A 22,921-nucleotide genomic window follows, 5' to 3' on the forward strand; every position below is an offset into this window, starting at 1 on the left:
GATTTAATAGCCAAGGTAATTAGATATTAGAAAAGTGTCATTGGCTCATAATATACTGATCGGGTATAGGAAATGGTTACGCCCCCTCGACAGCTACGGTCACGGGACGATTATATCCCCGAATGATGATGTCACTAATATCATGACGGGCACCTGTACTGCTGTCTAACCCTAGCATGATTTACTGGTCCTTAACAGTTACACAGGCTGTACCCACACCGTCCAATGTTTACTACCAGCGTAAATCAATCCGAGAATATTGGATCACGTTAGAGTTGGCTGTCTTCCAACACACCCGTGTGGAGAGTAGGTTAGTATCTAGCGCGTTCACAATGCTGAATTGAATACTGAACAACTCGGGATAGAAGTTTAACATTCAGGTCGTTAGATACTCGTACGACAACAGGAAAACCACTCGGACTGAAGTTTAACATTTAGGTCGTTCGCTGTGCTGTGTGTTTTGTCTGAATGCATATAAATACTCGTACGACAACAGGAGAACCATTCGGGACTTTGACGAGCTAAGAAGACGTATACTCCGACACGATGGACGTCTTCGGTTTTAACATCCCTGTTTGGGTAATACTTCTGCTGACCGCCTGTCTATTTTACACATTGTAAGTATGACATCGTGTACAAGACGATATTATCAAAATTCTGGCACGTGTTACAGTAAAAGCTGCAGACGTGAAATTCAATTTTAAATCACTGATCATGTTATGTCTCTATTACTGAGACACAAGTCTATAGAACCTGTTTTAATTATATAATAACTGTGAATGGCTCGTGCTGATAACACCCTGTGCTATTGTATCTTAAATGTAAATGTGTTATTGTGAACATATCGCATTATGTTTTAGTCTCCGTATATCCGTAAATGTTTATGACTGTGTGTTGGATGAGTCCCTAGTCAATCCCAGGTCAAGGCCAGGATTGAGGTAGACCGTTCATCTACAGTTAAATACCTAGATCAAGGCCCGGTCTGGGGTAGACCGTCCATGCAGAGTTAGATCACATAGATCAAGGCCCGGTCTGGGTGAGACTGTCCAGCAACAGCTCTTGGAAGTCCCAGTCGAGTTATGGTTGTCTGCATTTTTTGGTAAATTTAGTCGCTCCTTATCGATTTTAACCGGACAATAACAGTGAATACGTACATTTAAACGAAACCGTTTTTATATCAAAAATAGAAATTACGAGGGCAAAATCAAATAACAATGTCGATTTCGAAAGGTGAAAGAGAATGTGTCGTATGGATTTCTATCATTGTTAGTAGTAGATAAGTAAGGGGCTCAGGGGAGGGGATGGGATGGGGAAGGGGATGGGGAGGGGTGGGGGTACCACTAGAGAGGTGCCAGGGAGATGTTAACTTAGTACTTTTATTCTACTACTGTTATCCGGTTATTATCCTCACAATGATTATAATGTTATTCTTATGTATGCTGGCCACCTGACGATCGATGTATTAATATCTTTGTGAGTATGATATAATATCACATGATTTAAACTAATATTGAAAGAAGTTCGCTGGTCCGATGGACAGTGTAAAATGAAAATATAGTCCGCTGGTCGCATAACCGGTGTAAACTGATCTATGAAGTAGTCCGCTAGTCTCATAGCCGGTGTAAACTGGCCGCTGGTCTTATAGCCGGTGTAAACTGACCTATGAAGTAGTCCGCTAGTCTCATAGCTCGTGTAAACTGACCGCTGGTCCTATAGCCTGTGTAAACTGACCGCTGGTCTTGTAGCCGGTATAAACTGACCGCTGGTCCTACAGCCGGTGTAAACTGACTCCTGGTCTTATAGCCGATGTAGACTGACCGCTGGTCTGATAGCGGATGTAACCTGACCGCTGGTCTTATTGCCGGTGTATACTGACTGCTGTTGTTATGGCCGGTGTAAACTGACTGCTGGTATTATAGCCGGTGTAAAGTGACCGCTGGTCTTATAGCGGAAGTAGCCTGACCGCTGGTCTTATGGCCGATGTAGACTGACCTCTGGTCTGATAGCGGATGTAACCTGACCGCTGGTCTAATAGAAGATGTAGACTGACCGCTAGTCTTATAGCTGGTGTAAACTGACCGCTTGTCTTGTAGCCGGGGTAAACTGATCATCTTATGGCAGTTATGGACTATAGCGTATTATATTATGTTATAGTATGATGAGCCGTGACTTCCTGACGTTCAGGAGAAGTAGTCCGCTAGTCTCATAGCTCGTGTAAATTGACCGCTGGTCTCATAGCTCGTGTAAATTGACCGCTGGTCTTGTAGCCGGTGTAAACTGACCGCTGGTATTACAGCCGGTGTAAACCTACCGCTGGTCTTATAGCTGGTGTCAACTGACTGTTGGTCTTAAAACGGATGCAACCTGACCGCTGGTCTTATAGCCGATGTAGACTGACCCTTGGTCTTATAGCCGGTGTAAACTGACCGCTGGTCTTATAGCGGAAGTAGCCTGACCGCTGGTATTGTAGCCGATGTAGACTTACCGCTGGTCTTATAGCGGATGTAACCTCACCACTGGTCTTATAGCCGATGTAGACTGACCGCTGATCTTATAGCTGGTGTAAACTGACCGCTGGTCCTGTGGCCGGTGTAAACTGACTGCTGGTATTATAGCTGGTGTAAACTGACCGCTGGTCTAATAGCGGATGTAACCTGACCGCTGGTCTTATAGCCGGTGTAAACTGACCGCTGGTCTTAAAGCCGATGTAAACTGATCGTTGGTCGTATAGCCGGTGTAAACTGACCGTTGGTCTTATAGACTGTGTAAACTGACCGCTGGTCTTATAGCGGATGTAACCTGACCGCTGGTCTTTCAGCCGGTGTAAACTGACCGCTGGTCTTATAGCCGGTGTAAAGAAATAAGTATCATTGGTGGGAATTGTATCTTAAAACTGATAATCACATCCACTTTTAAATTTGTTAATCTATTGAGACGGTGGCGTCGTTTAGGTTAAGTATTAATAAGATTTTTCAAAGAAACGTAGCAGCCGAGTTTGATATGTATGCCAATGACCGTCAGCGTTCTCCATAAACCATAAAAGATCTCAACATTCAAACATGTTAAATTCTAAAATATGATTAAAATTATAAATAAAGGTACTGATTGTAGGCCAGTGGTATTTCTCCGGGTACTCCGGCTTTCCTCCACCTCCAAAACCTGGCACGTCCTTAAATGACCCTGGCTGTTAATAGGACGTTAAACAAAAAACAAAAACAAAAAACTAAAAAAACACGTAGAGAAGTATATCATCCGTATACCACAGGACAAAAATCAATAAAATGCTGCTTTGTTTGACACACTTTACCACTGTAGGTGTGGTATGATTTAATAGTCAAGGTAATTAGATATTAGAAAAGTGTCATTGGCTCATAACATACTGATCGGGTCAGAGACATATGTCGTTACACAGGCTGTACCCATACTGCACCATCCAATGTTTACTACCAGCGTAAATCAATCCGAGAATATTGGATCACGTTAGAGTTGGCTGTCTTCCAATACACCCGTGTGGAGAGTAGGTTAGTATCTAGCGCGTTCACAATGCTTGTTTGAATACTGAACAACTCGGGGTAGAAGTTTAACATTCAGGTCGTTAGATACTCGTACGACAACAGGAAAACCACTCGGACTGAAGTTTAACATTCAGGTCGTTCGCTGTGTGTTTTGTCTGAATGCATATAAATACTCGTACGACTACAGGAGAACCATTCGGGACTTTGACGAGCTAAGTAGACGTATACTCCGACAACATGGACGTCTTCGGTTTTAACATCCCTGTTTGGGTAATACTACTGCTGACCGCCTGTCTATTTTACACATTGTAAGTATGCCATCGTGTACAAAACGATATAATCAAAATTCTGGCACATGTTACAGTAAAAGCTGCAGACGTGAAATTCAATTTTAGATCACTGATCATGTTATGTCTCTATTACTGAGACACAAGTCTATAGAACCTGTTTTAATTATATAATAGCTATGAATGGTTCGTGCTGATAACACCCTGTGCTATTGTATCTTAAATGTAAATGTGTTATTGTGAACATATCGCGTTATGTTTTAGTCTCCGTATACCCGTAAATGTTTATGACTGTGTGTTGGATGAGTCCCTAGTCAATCCCAGGTCAAGGCCAGGATTGAGGTAGACCGTCCATCTACAGTTAAATACCTAGATCAAGGCCCGGTCTGGGTGAGACTGTCCATCTACAGTTAAATACCTAGATCAAGGCCTGGTCTGGGTGAGACTGTCCATCTACAGTTAAATACCTAGATCAAGGCCCGGTCTGGGTGAGACTGTCCAGCAAGAGCTCTGGGAAGTCCCAGTCGAGTTATGGTTGTCTGCATTGTTTGGTAAATTTACTCGCTCCTTATTGATTTTAACAGGACAATAACAGAGAATACCTACATTTAAACGAAACCGTTTTTATATCAAAAATAGAAATTACGAGGGCAAAATCAAATAAAAATGTCGATTTCGAAAAGTGAAAGAGAATATGTCGTATGGATTTCTATCATTGTTAGTAGTAGATAAGTAAGGTGCGCAGGGGAGGGGATGGGGTGGAGTGGGGGAGGGGTGGGGGAGGGGTGGGGGTACCACTAGAGAGGTGTCAGGGAGGTGGTACCTTGGTACGAATTATGTAGGGGAATGGACCAGGTGACTCTGATCCAGGACATGTTTTTTTTTATTCTACTACTGTTGTCCGGTTATTATCCTCACAATGATTATAATGTTATTCTTGGCCAACTGACGATCGATGATCATCGAGTATTAATATCTTTGTGAGTATGATATAATATCACATGATGTAAACTGATCTTGAAAGAAGTTCGCTGGTCCCATGGACAGTGTAAACTGAATATGTAGTCCGCTGGTCGCATAACCGGTGTAAACTGATCTATGAAGTAGTCCGCTAGTCTCATAGCTCGTGTAAACTGACCGCTGGTCTTATAGCCGGTGTAAACTGACCGCTGGTCTTGTAGCCGTTGTAAACTGACCGCTGGTCTTATAGCCGGTGTAAACTGACCGCTGGTCTTGTAGCCGGTGTAAACTGACCACTGGTCTTATAGCCGGTGTAAACTGACCGCTGGTCTTATAGCCGGTGTAAACTGACCGCTGGTATTACAGCCGGTGTAAACCTACCGCTGGTCTTATAGCCGGTGTAAACTGACCGTTGGTCTTATAGCCGGTGTAAACTGACCGCTGGTCTTATAGCCGGTGTAAACTGACCGCTGATCTTATAGCGGATGTAACCTGACCGTTGGTCTTATAGCCGATGTAGACTGACCGCTGGTCTTGTAGCCGGTACAAACTGACTGCTGGTCTTGTAGCCGGTGTAAACTGATCCTCTAATGTCAGTTACGGGCTACAGTGTCTTATATTATGTTATAGTATGATGAGTCGTGACTTCCTGACGTTCAGGAGAATGGGGATACCGGGACCCACACCTCTACCTATCGTAGGCAACGTGGTGTCCATGATGAGGCAGGTGAGAAAATCCTTATAGATTTGGTATTTGTTCCTAATGTTACTGAATGCCTGAAGTATTGGAGTGTTTCGAGACGACAACATGTGGTCTTTTCCTGCGTTTTTATATTTACAAATACAGTATACATATGATATTGATTATTTCTTCTTAAATTGTTCCGCGTTATTATTTCTGTGTCTCATCACATTCTATATTGATAATATTTTCTGGAACATGATTGTTTAAAATAACTGTTTCCTGCCTTTTATGTCCATGTCAGGATCATACAATAATTAAGTATTACTTAGGAATGCTGTCGACACATTGTTTTCCTTTGTAAATTATCCTTTTGTCTTCTTTTTATTTAGGGTTTGCGTGCCTTTGACCTGGAAGCGATTCAAAAGTATGGCAAAGTTTTTGGGTATGTGAAACTTTTGTTTCTGTCTCTGGACAAAACTCCATTCGTTGCATAAAATCAAAATACAGGGATTTGTATTAAGTATTCCATAAGTTTATTCCAAAATTGATCTTCCCATAATTAAAACTTTAAATTTACATAGGCCCTATACAACTGTACAAATACATTGTATAGTTATAGTCTTCATATCACACAAGTAGAGGATTTCTTTTTATCATTTGTCAATTTTGATTTAGCCTAACGTAAAATAGGTCGAATGAAGCGTCCGGATGTGTTCTTTCATAGTTTATCAATCGTTAAAAGAATTATTAACAAAAATTTACATCATATAAATCAACATAAATAACATAATAAAAGGGGAATAACTATTATTAACAAATTTTAGTTTACTGTATAACTCTAAACTGTACTTTGTACAGGGATATTTATTGATATATAGATCTTCTACCTAAAACCTGAACATATGGCATAGTCTGTTATCTTTACCAGACCATATTAATTATTTCTTACTACTAATAGTTATATAAATACCATTACTCATACATAACATTCTTAAACATTCAAGACCCAGTGAACCCTCACCCTGTAGCTATGGTGCGGGGTTTGCCTCGATGTCTTCCAAGTCAAATGACGGACACTTTATCATCAGCCCGCCGCCTCTGGGTTGCGAGTTCGAAACCCACGTTGGGCAGTTGCCTGGTACTGACCGTATGCCGGTGGTTTTCTCCGGCTACTCCGGTTTTCTCCACCTCATAAACCATTCACGTCCTTAAATGACCCTAGCTGTTAATATGACGGTAAACAAAACAAACTAAACTAGCTACGAGGAGCTAAAATAAGATTAATTTGATAGATTTAATAAATAAATCCACAAATAGATTTACAACTTTACATAGCCAATTTTACTTTGACCTCGAAATTGCTAAATGACAAAAATGTCAATTACTTTCAGACAGAGAAAAGATAAAGACATAATCACAATTTAATGACAAAAAATGGTACAGTTGTATATTGCCGAAATTTTCTGTTGTATTACATGTATACAATCATAGCCATGTGTCAATCACGCACTTGCATACTCAAACACTCACGCAATCACACACTCACACACTCATACACTCAACCACTCACCCAGTAACGCACTAACCAACTCGCCCAATCACGCACTCACGCACTCACCATATCACCCACTCACGCACTCACCCACTAACACACTCACCCACTCACACAATCACACACTCACCAACTCACCATATCACCCACTCCCGCACTCACCCACTAACACACTCACCCACTCACACAATCACACACTCACCAACTCACCATATCACCCACTCCCGCACTCACCCACTAACACACTCACCCACTCACACAATCACGCACTCACCAACTCACCATATCACACACTCACACACTCGCGCACTCACACACTCACCCTATCACACACTCGCGCACTCACACACTCACACTATTCATTAAGGGTCCTTGCACCACTTATCAAACCAGATAACACATGTATACATGTATATATTAGTGGTCTGTTTCATAGTAGAATAACAAATAGGTTTTAATATATTTTATTTATATGCATACTTTTATATTGAATTATATTATGTAATTGGGTACAGTGACGTTATATGCAATGTTTACTGTGACAGTTTTATAAGTTATGACATTATGTCAATTGCATTGTTGATAACCAAGAGTATGTAAGTTTACAGGCCATAATATAGATGTAGATCGAGAACGAACTGACTACAGCGATAGGCTATAGTTTGTGTGTAATGTTTTTATTTTGAATCCTACCGTGACATAGATTTTGATATTGGACAGGGGACTATTCTAGTTAATTCATTTATGAACCAAGAAGCTAAAGAAATGATATTTCTGATTTTTAATCTATTATGCAATATGACCTTTAGTACATATATCAATTGTTTTAGCATTGCTATACTCAATAACCCGATTTTTCGTTTTGTAGTCTTTACGATATGATTGCTACGAATCTTGTGGTAGCTGACAAGGAAATGTTGAAAGAAATCCTGGTAAAACAGTTTAATAACTTCCCAGATAGATTGGTATGTATGCTTGTCTTCTTATGAACCCAATTAGATAAATTCTCTCGACGTGTCAAAATGTTCCATTGATATTTTGAAGTTGTATTACAATCATAGTATTTCCTTTGTTTAACATCACTACAGTATTAGCGCTAAACATTACGTTAGTCTTACAGTTTACACAGCCATGTTAGACCATAATGTGTTAAATATGACCAAAGCAAACTAAATACAACACTTATATCTATAATGTCCCACCCTTGTCTTCCATCATATGTGAATAGCACTGCTCCATATAAAATTATCAGAAAGAAGAAAAGGAGAGTAAACTACGATTGCTATTCAGTAAAATGAAAAACAGTATCACTCACCAACTTCTTCCATTAAGAAACAAAAATGATTTGACGCTTCCAAATTATACACTTAACAGAACTCGATCTTCCTTTTTACCATTAACTTTACTTTTTGGATCGGTTTAAACTTAAAAGCAAGTTCCCAATTTCTATCTATTTTTAAATCCGCTATTTCACATCCAGTATATCACCACAATACACCTTACTACAGTTTTGAGGAGATAAAATTTAATGTTTTGCATACTAAATTAAGTTGAGGTACGATTGTACTAGTTCGATAATTTATGACCTTTCTATAGTGTTCTTGTGGAAATACCTGTGAAAATGTCATTAATGTCGGAAATCTCGTTTCCATCCGTCCTCATTATGTTATACTCACGCGTACCCTTTTTTCTTTACAAAATTTTAATCTGGAGGTTGTCATTGATTTAAACTTACTGCTCCAAGGAAATTAAAATCTGGTGGTAGATGTTAACAGAGACATTATTAGAAGTGGCAAAATTATATAAAATCCAATCAAAGGTTTCCTTAGTTTGAAAATGTAATATATTATACACCTGTGGACTGTACTCTGGAGCCGTCCTGTGGCTGTACTGTACTGCATTGTATTGTAAATATTTTAGGTAATAAAAGACTTCAATGGAGATATTGAACATAGCCTTGTGAATACCAAAGGGGAGCAATGGAAACATGATAGAAGCATAATCACTCCAACATTTTCATCTGGAAAATTACGCAAGGTAGGTGATATATAGACATCAATACAACGTTCCAAGAGATACATAACGTAAGGTAGGTGATATATAGACATTAATACGACGTTCTCAGATACCTTTCACAAGGTTGGTGATATAAAGACATTAATACAACGTTCTCAGAGATACCTTACACAAGGTAGGTGATATATAGACATTAATACAACGTTCTCAGAGATACCTTACACAAGGTAGGTGATATATAGACATTAATACAACGTTCTCAGATATACCTTACACAAGGTAGGTGATATATAGACATCAATACAACGTTCTCAGAGATACCTTACACAAGGTAGGTGATATATAGACATTAATACAACGTTCTCAGAGATACCTTACACAAGGTAGGTGATATATAGACATCAATACAACGTTCTCAGAGATACCTTACACAAGGTAGGTGATATATAGACATTAATACAACGTTCTCAGAGATACCTTACACAAGGTAGGTGATATATAGATATTAATACAACGTTCTCAGAGATACCTTACACAAGGTAGGTGATATATAGACATTAATACAACGTTCTCAGAGATACCTTACACAAGGTAGGTGATATATAGATATTAATACAACGTTCTCAGAGATACCTTACACAAGGTAGGTGATATATAGACATTGATACAACGTTCTCAGATATACCTTACACAAGGTAGGTGATATATAGACATCAATACAACCTTCTCAGAGATACCATACACAAGGTAGGTCATATATACACATTAATACAACGTTCTCAGAGATACCTTACACAAGGTAGGTCATATATACACATTAATACAACGTTCTCAGATATACCTTACACAAGGTAGGTGGTATATAGACATTAATACAACGTTCTCAGATATACCTTACACAAGGTAGGTGATATATAGACATTAATACAACGTTCTCAGAGATACATAACATATTGTAGGTAATATATAGACATTAATACAACGTTCTCAGATATACCTTACACAAGGTAGGTGATATATAGACATTAATACAACGTTCTCAGAGATACCTTACACAAGGTAGGTGATATATAGACATTAATACAACGTTCTCAGAGATACCTTACACAAGCTAGGTAATATATACACATTAATACAACGTTCTCAGAGATACCTAACGTAAGATAGATGATATATAGACATTAATACAACGTTCTCAGAGATACACATTAATACAACGTTCTCAGAGATACCTTACACAAGGTAGGTGATATATAGACATTAATACAACGTTCTCAGAGATACCTAACACAAGGTAGGTGATATATAGACATTAATACAACGTTATCAGAGATACCTAACACAAGGTAGGTGATATATAGACATTAATACAACGTTATCAGAGATACCTTACACAAGGTAGGTGATATATAGACATTAATACAACGTTCTCAGAGATACCTAACACAAGGTAGGTGATATATAGACATTAATACAACGTTCTCAGAGATACACACTAATACAACGTTATCAGATATACCTTACACAAGGTAGGTGATATATACACATTAATACAACGTTCTCAGATATACATAACGTAAGATAGATGATATTTAGACCTTAACACAACGTTATCAGAGGTGCATAACGTAAGGTAATGTACATGTAGGTAATATATAGACAATGATGCATCGTTCTTAGAGTTTATTTTGGATATTCATTTTAATTAAAAATACTGATGTAAATATCTGGTGACAAAGCTTTTTTGTTTTTTGTTTTTAAATATAGATGATACCATTAGTCCAGGAAGCGTGTGACACACTGGTCAATTCATTTCGGGACTCCATGAAACGTGGGGACGAAGGCCAAGTAGAATTGAGAAGGTTTGCTTAGTGATGTGCTTCTCATATCTTAACTTTTAATTTCATCTGAATATTTAATTGGATAGTCATACATGAATGTTTTAATGAATCAATAGATATTTTCAATTGATAAAATTTAAGTTTTAAATGATGTGCATATTTCCCATAGTGTTTAACTGTTTCCATCATTTCTGATCTACGGTGTTATATTGATTTACTTACTAGATTAGAATTTGTTCTGCTTTCTCTTTTTTATTTTTTTTTTTAGAGAAAAGATTTTTGAGTAATCAGATGTTTTTGTGTGACAGCATGTTTTTATCGATAAAATGCATTTTTTTTATCTGAGTAATAATATATGTTTGAGTGATAAGTTGTTATGTTGTTTAAGAATATGATTTTAAATAGCAAGGTATTTTTGAGTGACGAGATTTTTCAGTTATCTGATAAGATGTTTAAGTGATCGGATAAGGTGTTTGGTTGTGAGATAATTAAGTGATGAGGTGGTTTAGTGATGAGGTGGTTTAGTGATCAGATAGTTTAATGATACGATATTTGAATTATAAGATAATTAGTGAAGATAACATGTTATTTATGATTATATGTAAGATGTTCTAATTATAACCTAATCACTAAATCAGTCGTTTCGATGAGATTAACATCCATATTATATGATAATGACTGCCATCCAGTAATTGATTTCTGTCTATATAAATCACATTTCCACAAAGCATGTCATTCCTCTTCAGCTTCACTACTATGCTTAATATTTTATTTCTTCCTATCGCTAATCTAAGTTGGTCGTCCTATTTCTCACATAATACTTAAGCTGAAAAGTTCTGTAATTTTTTCACCACTTCGAAGCGATATTCATTATGTGGGCAATTAGTCGTAAGCTAGATATTGTAACTAGTTGTTCATCCTTTCTTCTCATAGATTGTTTGGAGGTTTCTCCATGGACGTAATCAGTTCAACAGCGTTTGGCATTCACGTGGACTCCCAGAGTAACCCGGATGATAAATTTGTAGCTCACGCCAAAAATATGTTTGAGTCCAGTACTATTTCTTCGCCATGGATTATCCTTATTTGTAAGTTTCGACATTTTATTTCACAAGAACAAACATGAATTAACTACTCTATCTTTTTATCAGTAACGTATTTATTCAGGTATCTTTTGTTCTCGGCCACGAAAAAACTATAGTTAAACGTAGGTTTTCACCTGGTACTATTAAGGTTCTCTGACCCAAAGGCTATAACCATCGTGCTTTGGGGTTCGTCGTCCGCCATCGCCGTCCGCCCGTCCGTAGACTTTCGAGTTCCACCAGTGGAATGCAGCTCACACTTACCTCAATGAATCCTCAGATGGTCCTGACTATGTCTTGTTATTTTTGTATCATTCTGAAATCTAAGTTTGTCGCCTTAGCCGTCATCTTTTAAAGCACATTTTAAACTTCTTCAGTTCAACATGTTAAGAAAGGGGAGCAAACAAAGCGTTGCTATTTTCCAGCCTGGTAAAAACTACTCACGGTGGCCACGGCGACCATTTTGTAGCATTTTGGTTTGCCTTTACAACACCTATTTTAAACCTTTTCTTCTTGTGTTCCATCAGTGGGATTCAGCTCTTATTTTTCTTAAATGATTCTGAAATTGTCCTGACTAAGTGTTGGTATTTTTCGGGTTTGTCCGAAATCAAAAGTGGCAGCCATAGCCGCCATGTTAAAAGTCACATTTTAAACTTATTCTTCAGGGTTTCTGAACTGGAAATGGTTGGGGATGTTATAAAATACGGCCTTTAACAACTTCGACACGGCAGCCATGTCAGCCATTTTATAATATGATTCTCCAACAGATCTCCCTCTACAACACCTATTTTTAACCTGACCATGTCTTGTAATTGTTGGGTCGGTCCAAAATCCAAGATAGCCAGTTTGGTCTTCACCTAATGCATTATGTTTTAACACGTCAACTGCTACAAATGGATATAAATATAATGTGTTTTCGCCTTTCAGTACTTTTTCCAGCATTGAAGCCGTTATTGCTGAAATTAGGCGCAAGTATTTTCCCGAAAGACAGCATGGCTTACTTCCGCAAACTGACTATACAGCTTCTAGAGGAACGGAGACAGAACAAGGAGGTATCAGTTATCCTCATTATTGCTGAATGTCACAATGGTTTCTAATTATTCCCTGGTCCCTCTAAATCCTCGAACGTATTTTTGGATGTTTTGGTTAACATTCAGGATGTAACATTGCACACATCAATATCATCATTATAACACTTGCGAACATGAGATATTGTTAAAAGCTGTGTGAAGGTTTCTGAATTAATATTCGGCCTTCGACGTTTAATTTGCATGAATGTAGTATCACTTGACACACGACAACCATGATTAAAATGAATGTAGCATTCCTTTTATGTCTGTTAATGCCGAACGCATGACATGCAAATTATGAACGTCGTTTCTCGGTTGTCGGATGCTGAACCAGTTTCTTCCTGCTAATATGTTTGCACCAGTATTCAACATCATGGTTTTATTTTATTCTGTGATGAAACGAATTGAAGCGAATTTTTGTGATATACGATATGGGTGATATAAAGGCGTCATGAGGGTTTTAATGTTCATTTTTGTATCGACCTGAATCTCAAACGTAAGTACTAGATGAAGTGGTATCAGTTCAAGATGATGCGGTATAAGCACTAGAGGATGTGTTATTAGTATTAAATGGTGTGGTATAAGTATTTTGATGGTAAGGTATTGATATTAGATAAAGCGGTATAAGTAACAGAGGATGCGGTATATTAAAGTATTAGATGCTGCGTTATAAGTACTTGAGGACGTGGTATTAGTATTAGAGGGTGTAGTATAAGTACAAGAGGATCTGATATAAGTATTAGATGATGTGCAATAAGTAATAGATGATGCGATATAAATATTAGATGATGCGGTATAGTGTTATATGATGCGGTATAAGTATTTTGATAATGCGGTATAGTGTTAGATAACGTAGTATAAGTACTAGATAATGCGGTGTAAGTATTAGATGATGTAGAATAAGTATTTGATTATGTGGAATAAGTAATATATGATGCGGTATAAATATAAGATGATGCGGTATAAGTTTAATTAATACAGTATAAGATGGATTATGTGATGTTAGTATTAGATAATGCAATATCAGTGTTAGAGGATGTGGCATAAGTACTAGAGGATGTGGTATAAGTACTAGATGATGTGGTATAAGTACTAGATGATGTGGTATAAGTACTAGATGATGCGGTATAGTGTTAGAGGATGTGGCATAAGTACTAGAGGATGTGGCATAAGTACTAGAGGATGTGGCATAAGTACTAGAGGATCTGGTATAAGTACTAGAGGATGTGGTATAAGTACTTGATGATGCGGTATAAGTACTAGATGATGCGGTATAAGTACTAGATGATGCGGTATAGTGTTAGAGGATGTGGCATAAGTACTAGAGGATGTGGTATAAGTACTAGAGGATGTGGTATAAGTACTAGAGGATGTGGCATAAGTACTAGAGGATGTGGTATAAGTACTAGAGGATGTGGTATAAGTACTTGATGATGTGATATAGTGTTAGAGGATGTGGCATAAGTACTAGAGGATGTGGCATAAGTACTAGAGGATGTGGTATAAGTACTAGAGGATGTGGTATAAGTACTTGATGATGTGGTATAGGTACTAGAGGATGTGGTATAAGTACTAGAGGATGTGGTATAAGTACTAGAGGATGTGGTATAAGTACTAGAGGTTGCGGTATAAGTACTAGAGGATGTGGTATAAGTACTAGAGGATGTGGTATAAGTACTAGAGGATGTGGTATAAGTACTGGGAGGATGTGGCATAAGTACTAGATGATGCGGTATAAGTATAAGATGATGTGATATAAAGTATCTAATAATGTGGTTTATGTTTTGGATGATGTAGTATCAGATGATGAAGTATAAGATGATGTGGTATAAGATGATGTGGTAGCAGATGATGTAGTATAAGATGATGTGGTATAAGATGATGTAGTATGAGATGATGTAGTATGAGATGATGTAGTATAAGAAGATGTGGTAGCAGATGATGTAGTATAAGATGATGTCATATAAGAGGATGTTGTATAAGATGATTTGGTATAAGATGATGTGGTATAAGTACAACATGATATGGTATCAGTATCAGATAATGATGTAAAATTACTAGAGGAAGATGTCTAAGTGTTAGCTGATTCGGCTTAATTATTAGATGATATGGTATAAGTATTTCAAATGCCTGTAATGAGTCAGTCAATGGGTCTGGTTACGTCATGAGATACGTATTAAGTACACAGTGATAGGATGTATCATTTAATTCTATACTTTAATTAATGTAGCATGACTGTTCATTAATAATTCCAGGATATATGTTTTTATCTTACAGACAGGTCGCGCTGATTTCCTCCAATTGATGATAGATTCTCAGGAAGGTAAAGAGGACTCGGATAAAAGTAACGATTCCACAGATCACAAAGTCTCTGGCCAGAAAGGTAAGGCATCCTATGGATATGACAGTAAACGCCTCACGTGTACACGTCAGTACATGTACATTAAATAGACACGTGTAAATGCCAGTACACTAAACACACAGATAACGCCTCACGTGTGAATGACAGCGAACTAAACAGACAGATAACGCCTCACCTGTAAATACCAGTACACTTAACACACAGATAACACCTCACCTGTAAATACCAGTACACTGAACAGACAGATAACGCCTCGTGTTAATGAAAGTACACTAAACAGACAGATAACGCATCATGTGTAAATGACAGTATACTAAACCGACAGATAACGCCTCATGTGTAAATGACAGTGCACTAAACAGACAGATAACGCCTCATGTGTAAATGACAGTGCACTAAACAGACAGATAACGCCTCATGTGTAAATGACAGTGCACTAAACAGACAGAAAACGCTTCACGTGTAAATAACAGTACACTAAACAGACAGATAACGCCTCACGTGTAAATGCCATTTCACTGAACAGACAGATAACGCCTCGTGTTTATGAAAGTACACTAAACAGACAGATAACGCATCATGTGTAAATGACAGTATACTAAACCGACAGATAACGCCTCGCGTGTAAATGACAGTGCATTAAACAGACAGATAACGCCTCATGTGTAAATGACAGTGCACTAAACAGACAGATAACGCCTCATGTGTAAATGACAGTGCACTAAACAGACAGAAAACGCTTCACGTGTAAATAACAGTATACTAAACCGACAGATAACGCCTCACGTGTAAATGACAGTGCACTAAACAGACAGATAACGCCTCACTTGTAAATGCCAGTACACTGAACAGACAGATAACGCTTCACGTGTAAATGACAGTACACTGAACAGACAGATAACGCCTCACGTGTAAATGCCAGTACACTGAACAGACAGATAACGCCTCGTGTTAATGAAAGTACACTAAACAGACAGATAACGCCTCATGTGTAAATGACAGTGCACTAAACAGACAGATAACGCCTCATGTGTAAATGACAGTGCACTAAACAGACAGATGCCTCACGTGTAAATGATAGTGCACTAAACAGACAGATAACGCCTCACGTGTAAATGCCAGTACAATAAACAGACAGATAACGCCTCACGTGTGAATGACAGTGCACTAAACAGACGGATAATGCCTCACGTGTAAATGCCAGTACACTAAACAGACAGATAATGCCTCACGTGTAAATGATAGTGCACTAAACAGACAGATAACGCCTCACGTGTGAATGACAGTGCACTAAACAGACAGACAACGCCTCACGTTTAAGCGTTTGCTATTTTGATATTGAATTCTTATATCTCAGGTATATCATTCGAAGGGATCCTGGGAAACGCTGAAATATTCTTCGCTGCGGGGTACGAGACCACGTCAATAACTCTGACAATGAATGCGTTCAACCTGGCAATGAATCCCGATTGTCAGGAAAGGTTACGTCAGGAAATCAAGGAAAAGATCGGAGACGTAGGTCCTTGATGTTAAGAAAACAAATAATTTGCTGTATATGCTGGAAATTTCATTTTTAGAGTAACGTTGTGGTAAGATGCGGAAGCGAATGATTATAGTTCTGAAAGAATCAAACCTGAAAAATAGCCATGCTGTTATGCTTTAAAGTGTCCTAAACGCGTGCAATAGAAGCGGATTTGATTGTATATTCGTATATACACAGTTATTACCTAAATGACACCTTAACGGTCTGTATATAAGTAATTGATACTTCATAGACAAGATGTGTTTTGTATTTATTGTATTTTATCTTTTGAAATCAGAAAATAAGCTTCAGTGGATCGTTTACTATTTTTGATAACTGAATACGTCATTAGAGAATAAGTATTTCCTTAAATATAAGTCTGAATTTGCTTACTGTGAAAGACAATAAGCTGCGTCTTTTTTGCAAGGTTTTAGAGTATTTGTGTCATATCATTTACAACCACCTTTTGCAGTTGTCAAAATAGAATCAGTGTTGATACATATATAAAGTCAAATGCCCCCTGTAGACACCTGTGAGCATAACGGTATTGTAGTTTTTGTGCAACATGTCTGATAGGCTTAAGCTGTGTTCCCCTGAAACATTCATTCCTCACTTGGTTTGCCGAAATTTACAAGCAACTTAGCAAATTATATGTAAACAGCAGACACATTGTTAGCCGCTATACACACTAACGATTGGTCAAGATATTTTGGTTGAATTGACCATTGTAATGATTTATAGGCTTGTAAAATATCACTGAATTACCTGTTGAGATGACCCATAATCTGAATTGCTATTTATCGTACATTGAAGGACATGGTCGACTACGAGAATGTTCAGAAACTAGAGTACCTTGATATGTGTATAAGCGAGACCCTACGGATGTACCCCCCAGCCATGAGGTAATTTTCGTTTATTTCGAGACGATATCTTTAAACTTGACACTTAAATGTTAGACTTTAAAACAAAACTAATTAAATATTTTTTCGTGATGAGTAAAATGACCACTGTGATTTGTGTGTACGTTTGATTTGCTGCTGCGTTTACTAGTTTATTAGATTTTGTTCCATCTCTTACTTGTAAGAAGCTTTTTGGGTAATGATATATGTGTTACTGATCATTCGGTGGATGGCATTGACTGAGTGTCTATCAAGCTGCCTTCAATATTGCTGTGCATAAGTTTAGTGTATCTTAAACATTTCATATTTTACACTCAGAAATTATCAACCATGTACATGTAACATGAACAAAATAATTCGGTTAAAGATGAAAACTGGTTTTCAATTGCATAAAAACTGTTTGCCAATTTTCTTAAATGCTTGTCGTAAAATGCATTTAAATACTGATTGTTGTAGAATTGAAAGAGTGTGTGTAAAGACTACAAAGGTCAAGGACATCACAATACCAGCCGGAATGGCCATATCTGTACCAGTGTATGCAATGCATCATGATCCGGAAGTATGGGAAAAACCAGATGTCTTTAACCCGGAAAGGTAATTGTTTGTCCATATATATAGAGTGTTTAAGATACAACACTATTGAAATTAGATCCACTTCCGGAAACTTCGGCTTTAAAGTCTTTACTGTGTAGCCACTGGATGTTTTACCTTGATATTTGTTATCGTTTTATACTGGTCCTTTTATGACCTCAGTGTTGTTGATGGAACAGAAGACCTTTTACCGTTAAACTCAAACCTGTACGTTTTGCATGATTTCCAATATAATACTAGAAGAATATAGTTACAGTAACGTAATTATGAAATGATACTGATGCACACATTAGTATATTCCCTTTATCATTATTAATACTATTTTCGAATGATCACAGATGATAGATTTAGAACTTGTTTCTCACTGTATCCATTTACACAGATGATAGATTGGGAAATTGATTTAAAATATTTACCGCTGTAGCAATTTAAAGATAAATGATTATGGTATTTCATTCAATTTTTAAATCAAAATACAGAAACCGTGCATGGCATGACATCCTAGTCTCAACGTAATTAATCAACAATCACCAAAAATCAAATATGAGAGTAGCGTAAAAATCCTACATAACTCAAATATCTATGTATATACATACCAACTACACATGCTTAAAGGTTGTGGCCTCTTTAAATAAGATTAAAGCTAATATTTACCGCTGTATCAATTTAAAGATAGATTGAAAATTTAGAATATGCCCCACTGTATGTATATACAGAGATGTTAGATTGAGAAATGAATTTAAAATACTTCCAACTGTGTCCATTTTACAAAGAGCAGCTTTATGCAGTATAATACTCTTTGACATTATTTTCTTAATTCTGTGAAGCCTTGTTTCGCAAACTCCAGCTACTGATGTATACCCTACCAACAATCACCTTCAAAGTATACATGAACATATATGTTTTACCTAATTTGTACCTCACAGGCAGTTGATGATTTTTTTTTTGTGAAGCTATGCTTATACTTTATCTATTTATTTATTTAAATTTATTTATTTATCTATTCTTAATTTCTGTCCTTCCATTACTTTGGTTCCATTTATGCTATGACTTCTCATTAGTATGCCTAAAGGAAAGATTACTGAACTCATCATTCGCTCGATGTTTTAATCCAAACACACAAAGCAGCTTAATTCTGACTCACTACCCGAAAAAGTATAGAGCTGGATGCTCAGAGAGGTTCGGTGTCTATTGACCGTTTTAGTACAATAATGAAGGATGAAGTTGGAGATAGCACTCCATATACCTAAATATTATAATGATAGCTTCGATTTTATTTGTCTGCAGTTACCTGGCACTAAGTTGTGTAATTTTAATCAGGCAATGTTGAATATTCTATTTTGTTTTCAGATTTTCTCCAACTGAGAAGGCCAAAACCGACTCGCTAGACTACATACCGTTTGGACACGGTCCCCGTAACTGTATTGGAATGAGACTGGCGTTAATAGAAGCTAAAATGGCAACTGCCTATGTCGTACGCAAGTTTCCGGTTTTGTGTCGGCAGTAAAACTGACGTGAGTAATTAATTTGTGATAATTATAATAATATCTGTCAATATTGACCATTGCCACACTAAGTTTATTCGTCCCGTATTGTAAAATTGTACTGTTTAATTAAGAAAGCTTGGACATATGATATTCAATATTACTACTATTATGCTAAATTTTGTAACGTCTTTCCTTCAGATTCCGCCCAAAATGGAGGATGAGGAGATATTAAAGCCAACACATCTATGGTTGAAATTGGAAGAAATTGAATGAGCCGTGCAATTGTTTTTGTCTATTGGTGAAATCACGTCTACATACATTTCGTGTAACTGTCATTGATACAAGTCTATTTTCCTATCAAGTTTATATTGTAGGTACATGTACATTTATGTAGAGAACTGTTTGTACGGATTATTGTCGTATACTCCTTCTAAACCCTGTTTAATGCTTCATACTAAATAAATTAGCCGTAATTAACAGGCAATACCAAAAAAGAAAGGACAGTAAAATGAGTGGCAAATTTATCGTTGTGCGTTCCAAATAATATTTATTTAAGATTATGGAATGAAAAACATACGATGGCAATTGTTTTTGCGTGATTTTGTTTCAATGAGCATAATATAGTGATTACATGTATCACTACGATTGAAGGTCATCAATGATTATGGTATTTCATTCAATTTTTAAATCAAAATACAGAAACCGTGCATGGCATGACATCCTAGTCTCACCGTAATTAATCAACAATCACCAAAAATCAAATATGAGAGTAGCGTAAAAATCCTACATAACTCAAATATCTATGTATATACATACCAACTACACATGCTTAAAGGCTGTGGCCTCTTTAAATGAGATTAAAGTTATTCGTCTGTAATGGCGAAATAATTAGACTGTTTGGAATTGTTCAATGTTGTCAAGAAGAAAGTGTTTGCATAACAGATATTATAACCGGTAACGTAATGAAAAGTCTTTGCTTTCCAATCAAGAACCAATGGAAGCTAGTCGAAGTAATAGAGACTTGCTGTTTTTAATGAAAAAGAACAGGGACAGGAATGAACTACGACACGGGTTAATCGGCGTTACGTTGGTAACCCTTGATGTGTCAGCGTTACCTTGGTAACCTGAAAATATGTATTTGATAAAGCAACCGAACTGTTTTGTTTGAACAACGCATGCTGGAATGGTCGGTGATTTGGACATGAACTGGACGCTGTGATTTCACAACCGAACTGTCTTTAGCTACACACTTGTTTCGATACTAATTATGATTGTTCTTTGTATCAAATTGTCTTAAAATACACCACATCTTATATGATGATGTTTATGTATTTAATTTGTTGATCTCCGTTATTGTTCCTTAATACCATGTCCGAAATTCGGGGAATACTGTCTATTTGGATTGACCTAGATTAAAATAGCGCGTAGTATTTGAATTTTGCCGGACACATTTTATTATTTATCCACCTTTTTACCAGCGGTGTTTAAGGGCTTCAATGACACTTTTATGGAACTCTTTTTCTTGGCTGTTCAGAATGTCATCCACTGCATGTATGACATCATCGGACTGAAAGTGGGTACCTAAAATAGCTGTTTACAGTTTTGGCAATAATGAAAGTCTGATGGAGGGAGATCAGGTGAATAAGGCGGATGCTCAATCAATTTAAAGCAACAATCGTGAATGGCAATCAACACATCTTTAGTGAGCTTTCGCGGCGCTTAGGTTTAATATGTCCCCGTAACTGCCTCAGAAATTAAGCATGGTATGTGCAATGATTTGATTATCATCTGCATCCAAGAAAACCGAGGCCATAATCTTCCAAGGAACACTCCCAGGATGCTTCCATTGTTTCGACTGTTGTTTGGCCTTTGGGGGTAAAATGATGGACCTATTTTTCATCCATAGTGAAAATCTCTGAAGAAAATTGGCGTCTGGTGTGCTTCTGATCAGCTGTCAGAAGTCTTGATACCCATCGGGCCGAAATCTTTCTCATTGCAAGATCCTCGGTCAGACTGGAATTTACTCTTTCCTGTGGAATGCCAACTCTACTAACTATATCTATCTGTGACTCGTTCGTCAGTCATTACAATATCATTAACTTTATTGCCCATTTCTGGGGTTGCAACATTGACAGGCCTTCCAGGACGGGGGTCAGCCTCAATGCTCTGTCGGCCGCGCTTAAGTTCCGCCATCCACCTTTTCACAGTAGCATATGAAGGGGCCTTTTTCCCTAGGGTTACTACCATATCGTTATGGATATTCTGAGGTGTTAAACCTGTTTTATGCAAATACTGGATCACTGCTCTTTCACCAATTTCGTCCATTTTGTAAAAGCCGCTTGTCTTGTTTACTTTAGAGTGCTACCTCTTCGATATAAACTAACCAAATGTGACCAGTTTTTGGATACACGGCCCTATATAGTCAGTACAATAGTAGGACTTAAAATGAGCATCCTTGAGTACCTCCTTCAATACTAGGCTCACAACATACCAATCATCCCTCGTATTTCCATGGTTTATGAGCGATTGATTTGTTAATGTATTAGCAAAAGTTGTATGGATTGATTCCTAGTTGGAATACTATTTGGTTGGTTATATTTATAAACAGAACTGTTCAGGTTATGCGCGTTGATCACGTTGATTTGTTAAGAGGTTTGTAAACAAGATTTCGTACACCAACACTCGCATGCAAAGCAAACGTTAATACAATCACGAATGTCTTATCTCAATTAAAACAACCCAACAAAACATTTAACCCGAAAACCAAGATCACACTTGACAGACAACAAATTTAAATATCGCCATTTCTATAGAACTGACATTAAATTGACTCCAGTTGTCGAACAAAAAAGGAATTTACATCTGCTATAGTTGAAGGTTTTATTCCATAGAGCACACTGGTAAACTTGTTATAAACACGGTTAAAACCGATAACCAGTATGTTGCACTTAAATAAAGGGAAATAAAAAATCCATTCTCATTGTTTAATAGCCAGCAGTTGAATGCACATCTTCTTAATGATTATCAAAGTGATAATGCTTTCAATGTAAATAAT

The 22,921-nt window shown here is 37.3% G+C and overlaps 1 protein-coding gene across 2 annotated transcripts; it reads left to right on the top strand.

Moving 5' to 3' along the window:
- Nucleotides 1–176: 176 nt before the first annotated feature.
- Nucleotides 177–21,184, top strand: LOC117335988 (cytochrome P450 3A11-like). Of its 2 annotated transcripts, none has more exons than XM_033896294.1 (14): nucleotides 177–617; nucleotides 5,393–5,489; nucleotides 5,837–5,889; nucleotides 7,868–7,964; nucleotides 8,920–9,036; nucleotides 10,783–10,877; nucleotides 11,790–11,941; nucleotides 12,863–12,987; nucleotides 15,283–15,388; nucleotides 16,725–16,882; nucleotides 17,703–17,791; nucleotides 18,245–18,382; nucleotides 19,730–19,893; nucleotides 20,065–21,184. In XM_033896294.1, exons 1-13 carry the CDS (start codon nucleotides 547–549, stop codon nucleotides 19,884–19,886), a joined length of 1,455 nt encoding a protein of 484 aa, XP_033752185.1. In that variant the 5' UTR covers nucleotides 177–546; the 3' UTR covers nucleotides 19,887–19,893; nucleotides 20,065–21,184. The 2 variants fall into 2 exon arrangements, with proteins under 2 accessions (XP_033752185.1, XP_033752184.1); XM_033896293.1 differs by lacking the exon at nucleotides 177–617 and adding an exon at nucleotides 3,520–3,823.
- The last annotated feature ends 1,737 nt before the right edge of the window (nucleotides 21,185–22,921 follow it).

Source organism: Pecten maximus, chromosome 10 (assembly GCF_902652985.1).
Source record: "Pecten maximus chromosome 10, xPecMax1.1, whole genome shotgun sequence".
Classification (NCBI taxonomy): domain Eukaryota; kingdom Metazoa; phylum Mollusca; class Bivalvia; order Pectinida; family Pectinidae; genus Pecten; species Pecten maximus.

Excerpts from the sequence above, each read along its gene's own strand:
- LOC117335988 (XM_033896294.1), top strand. The coding sequence starts at position 547 with ATGGACGTCTTCGGTTTTAACATCCCTGTTTGGGTAATACTTCTGCTG. Across the intron at positions 11,942-12,862 it reads GCCATGGATTATCCTTATTT|TACTTTTTCCAGCATTGAAG; the intron begins GTAAGTTTCGAC and ends TTCGCCTTTCAG. Across the intron at positions 12,988-15,282 it reads AACGGAGACAGAACAAGGAG|ACAGGTCGCGCTGATTTCCT; the intron begins GTATCAGTTATC and ends TTTATCTTACAG.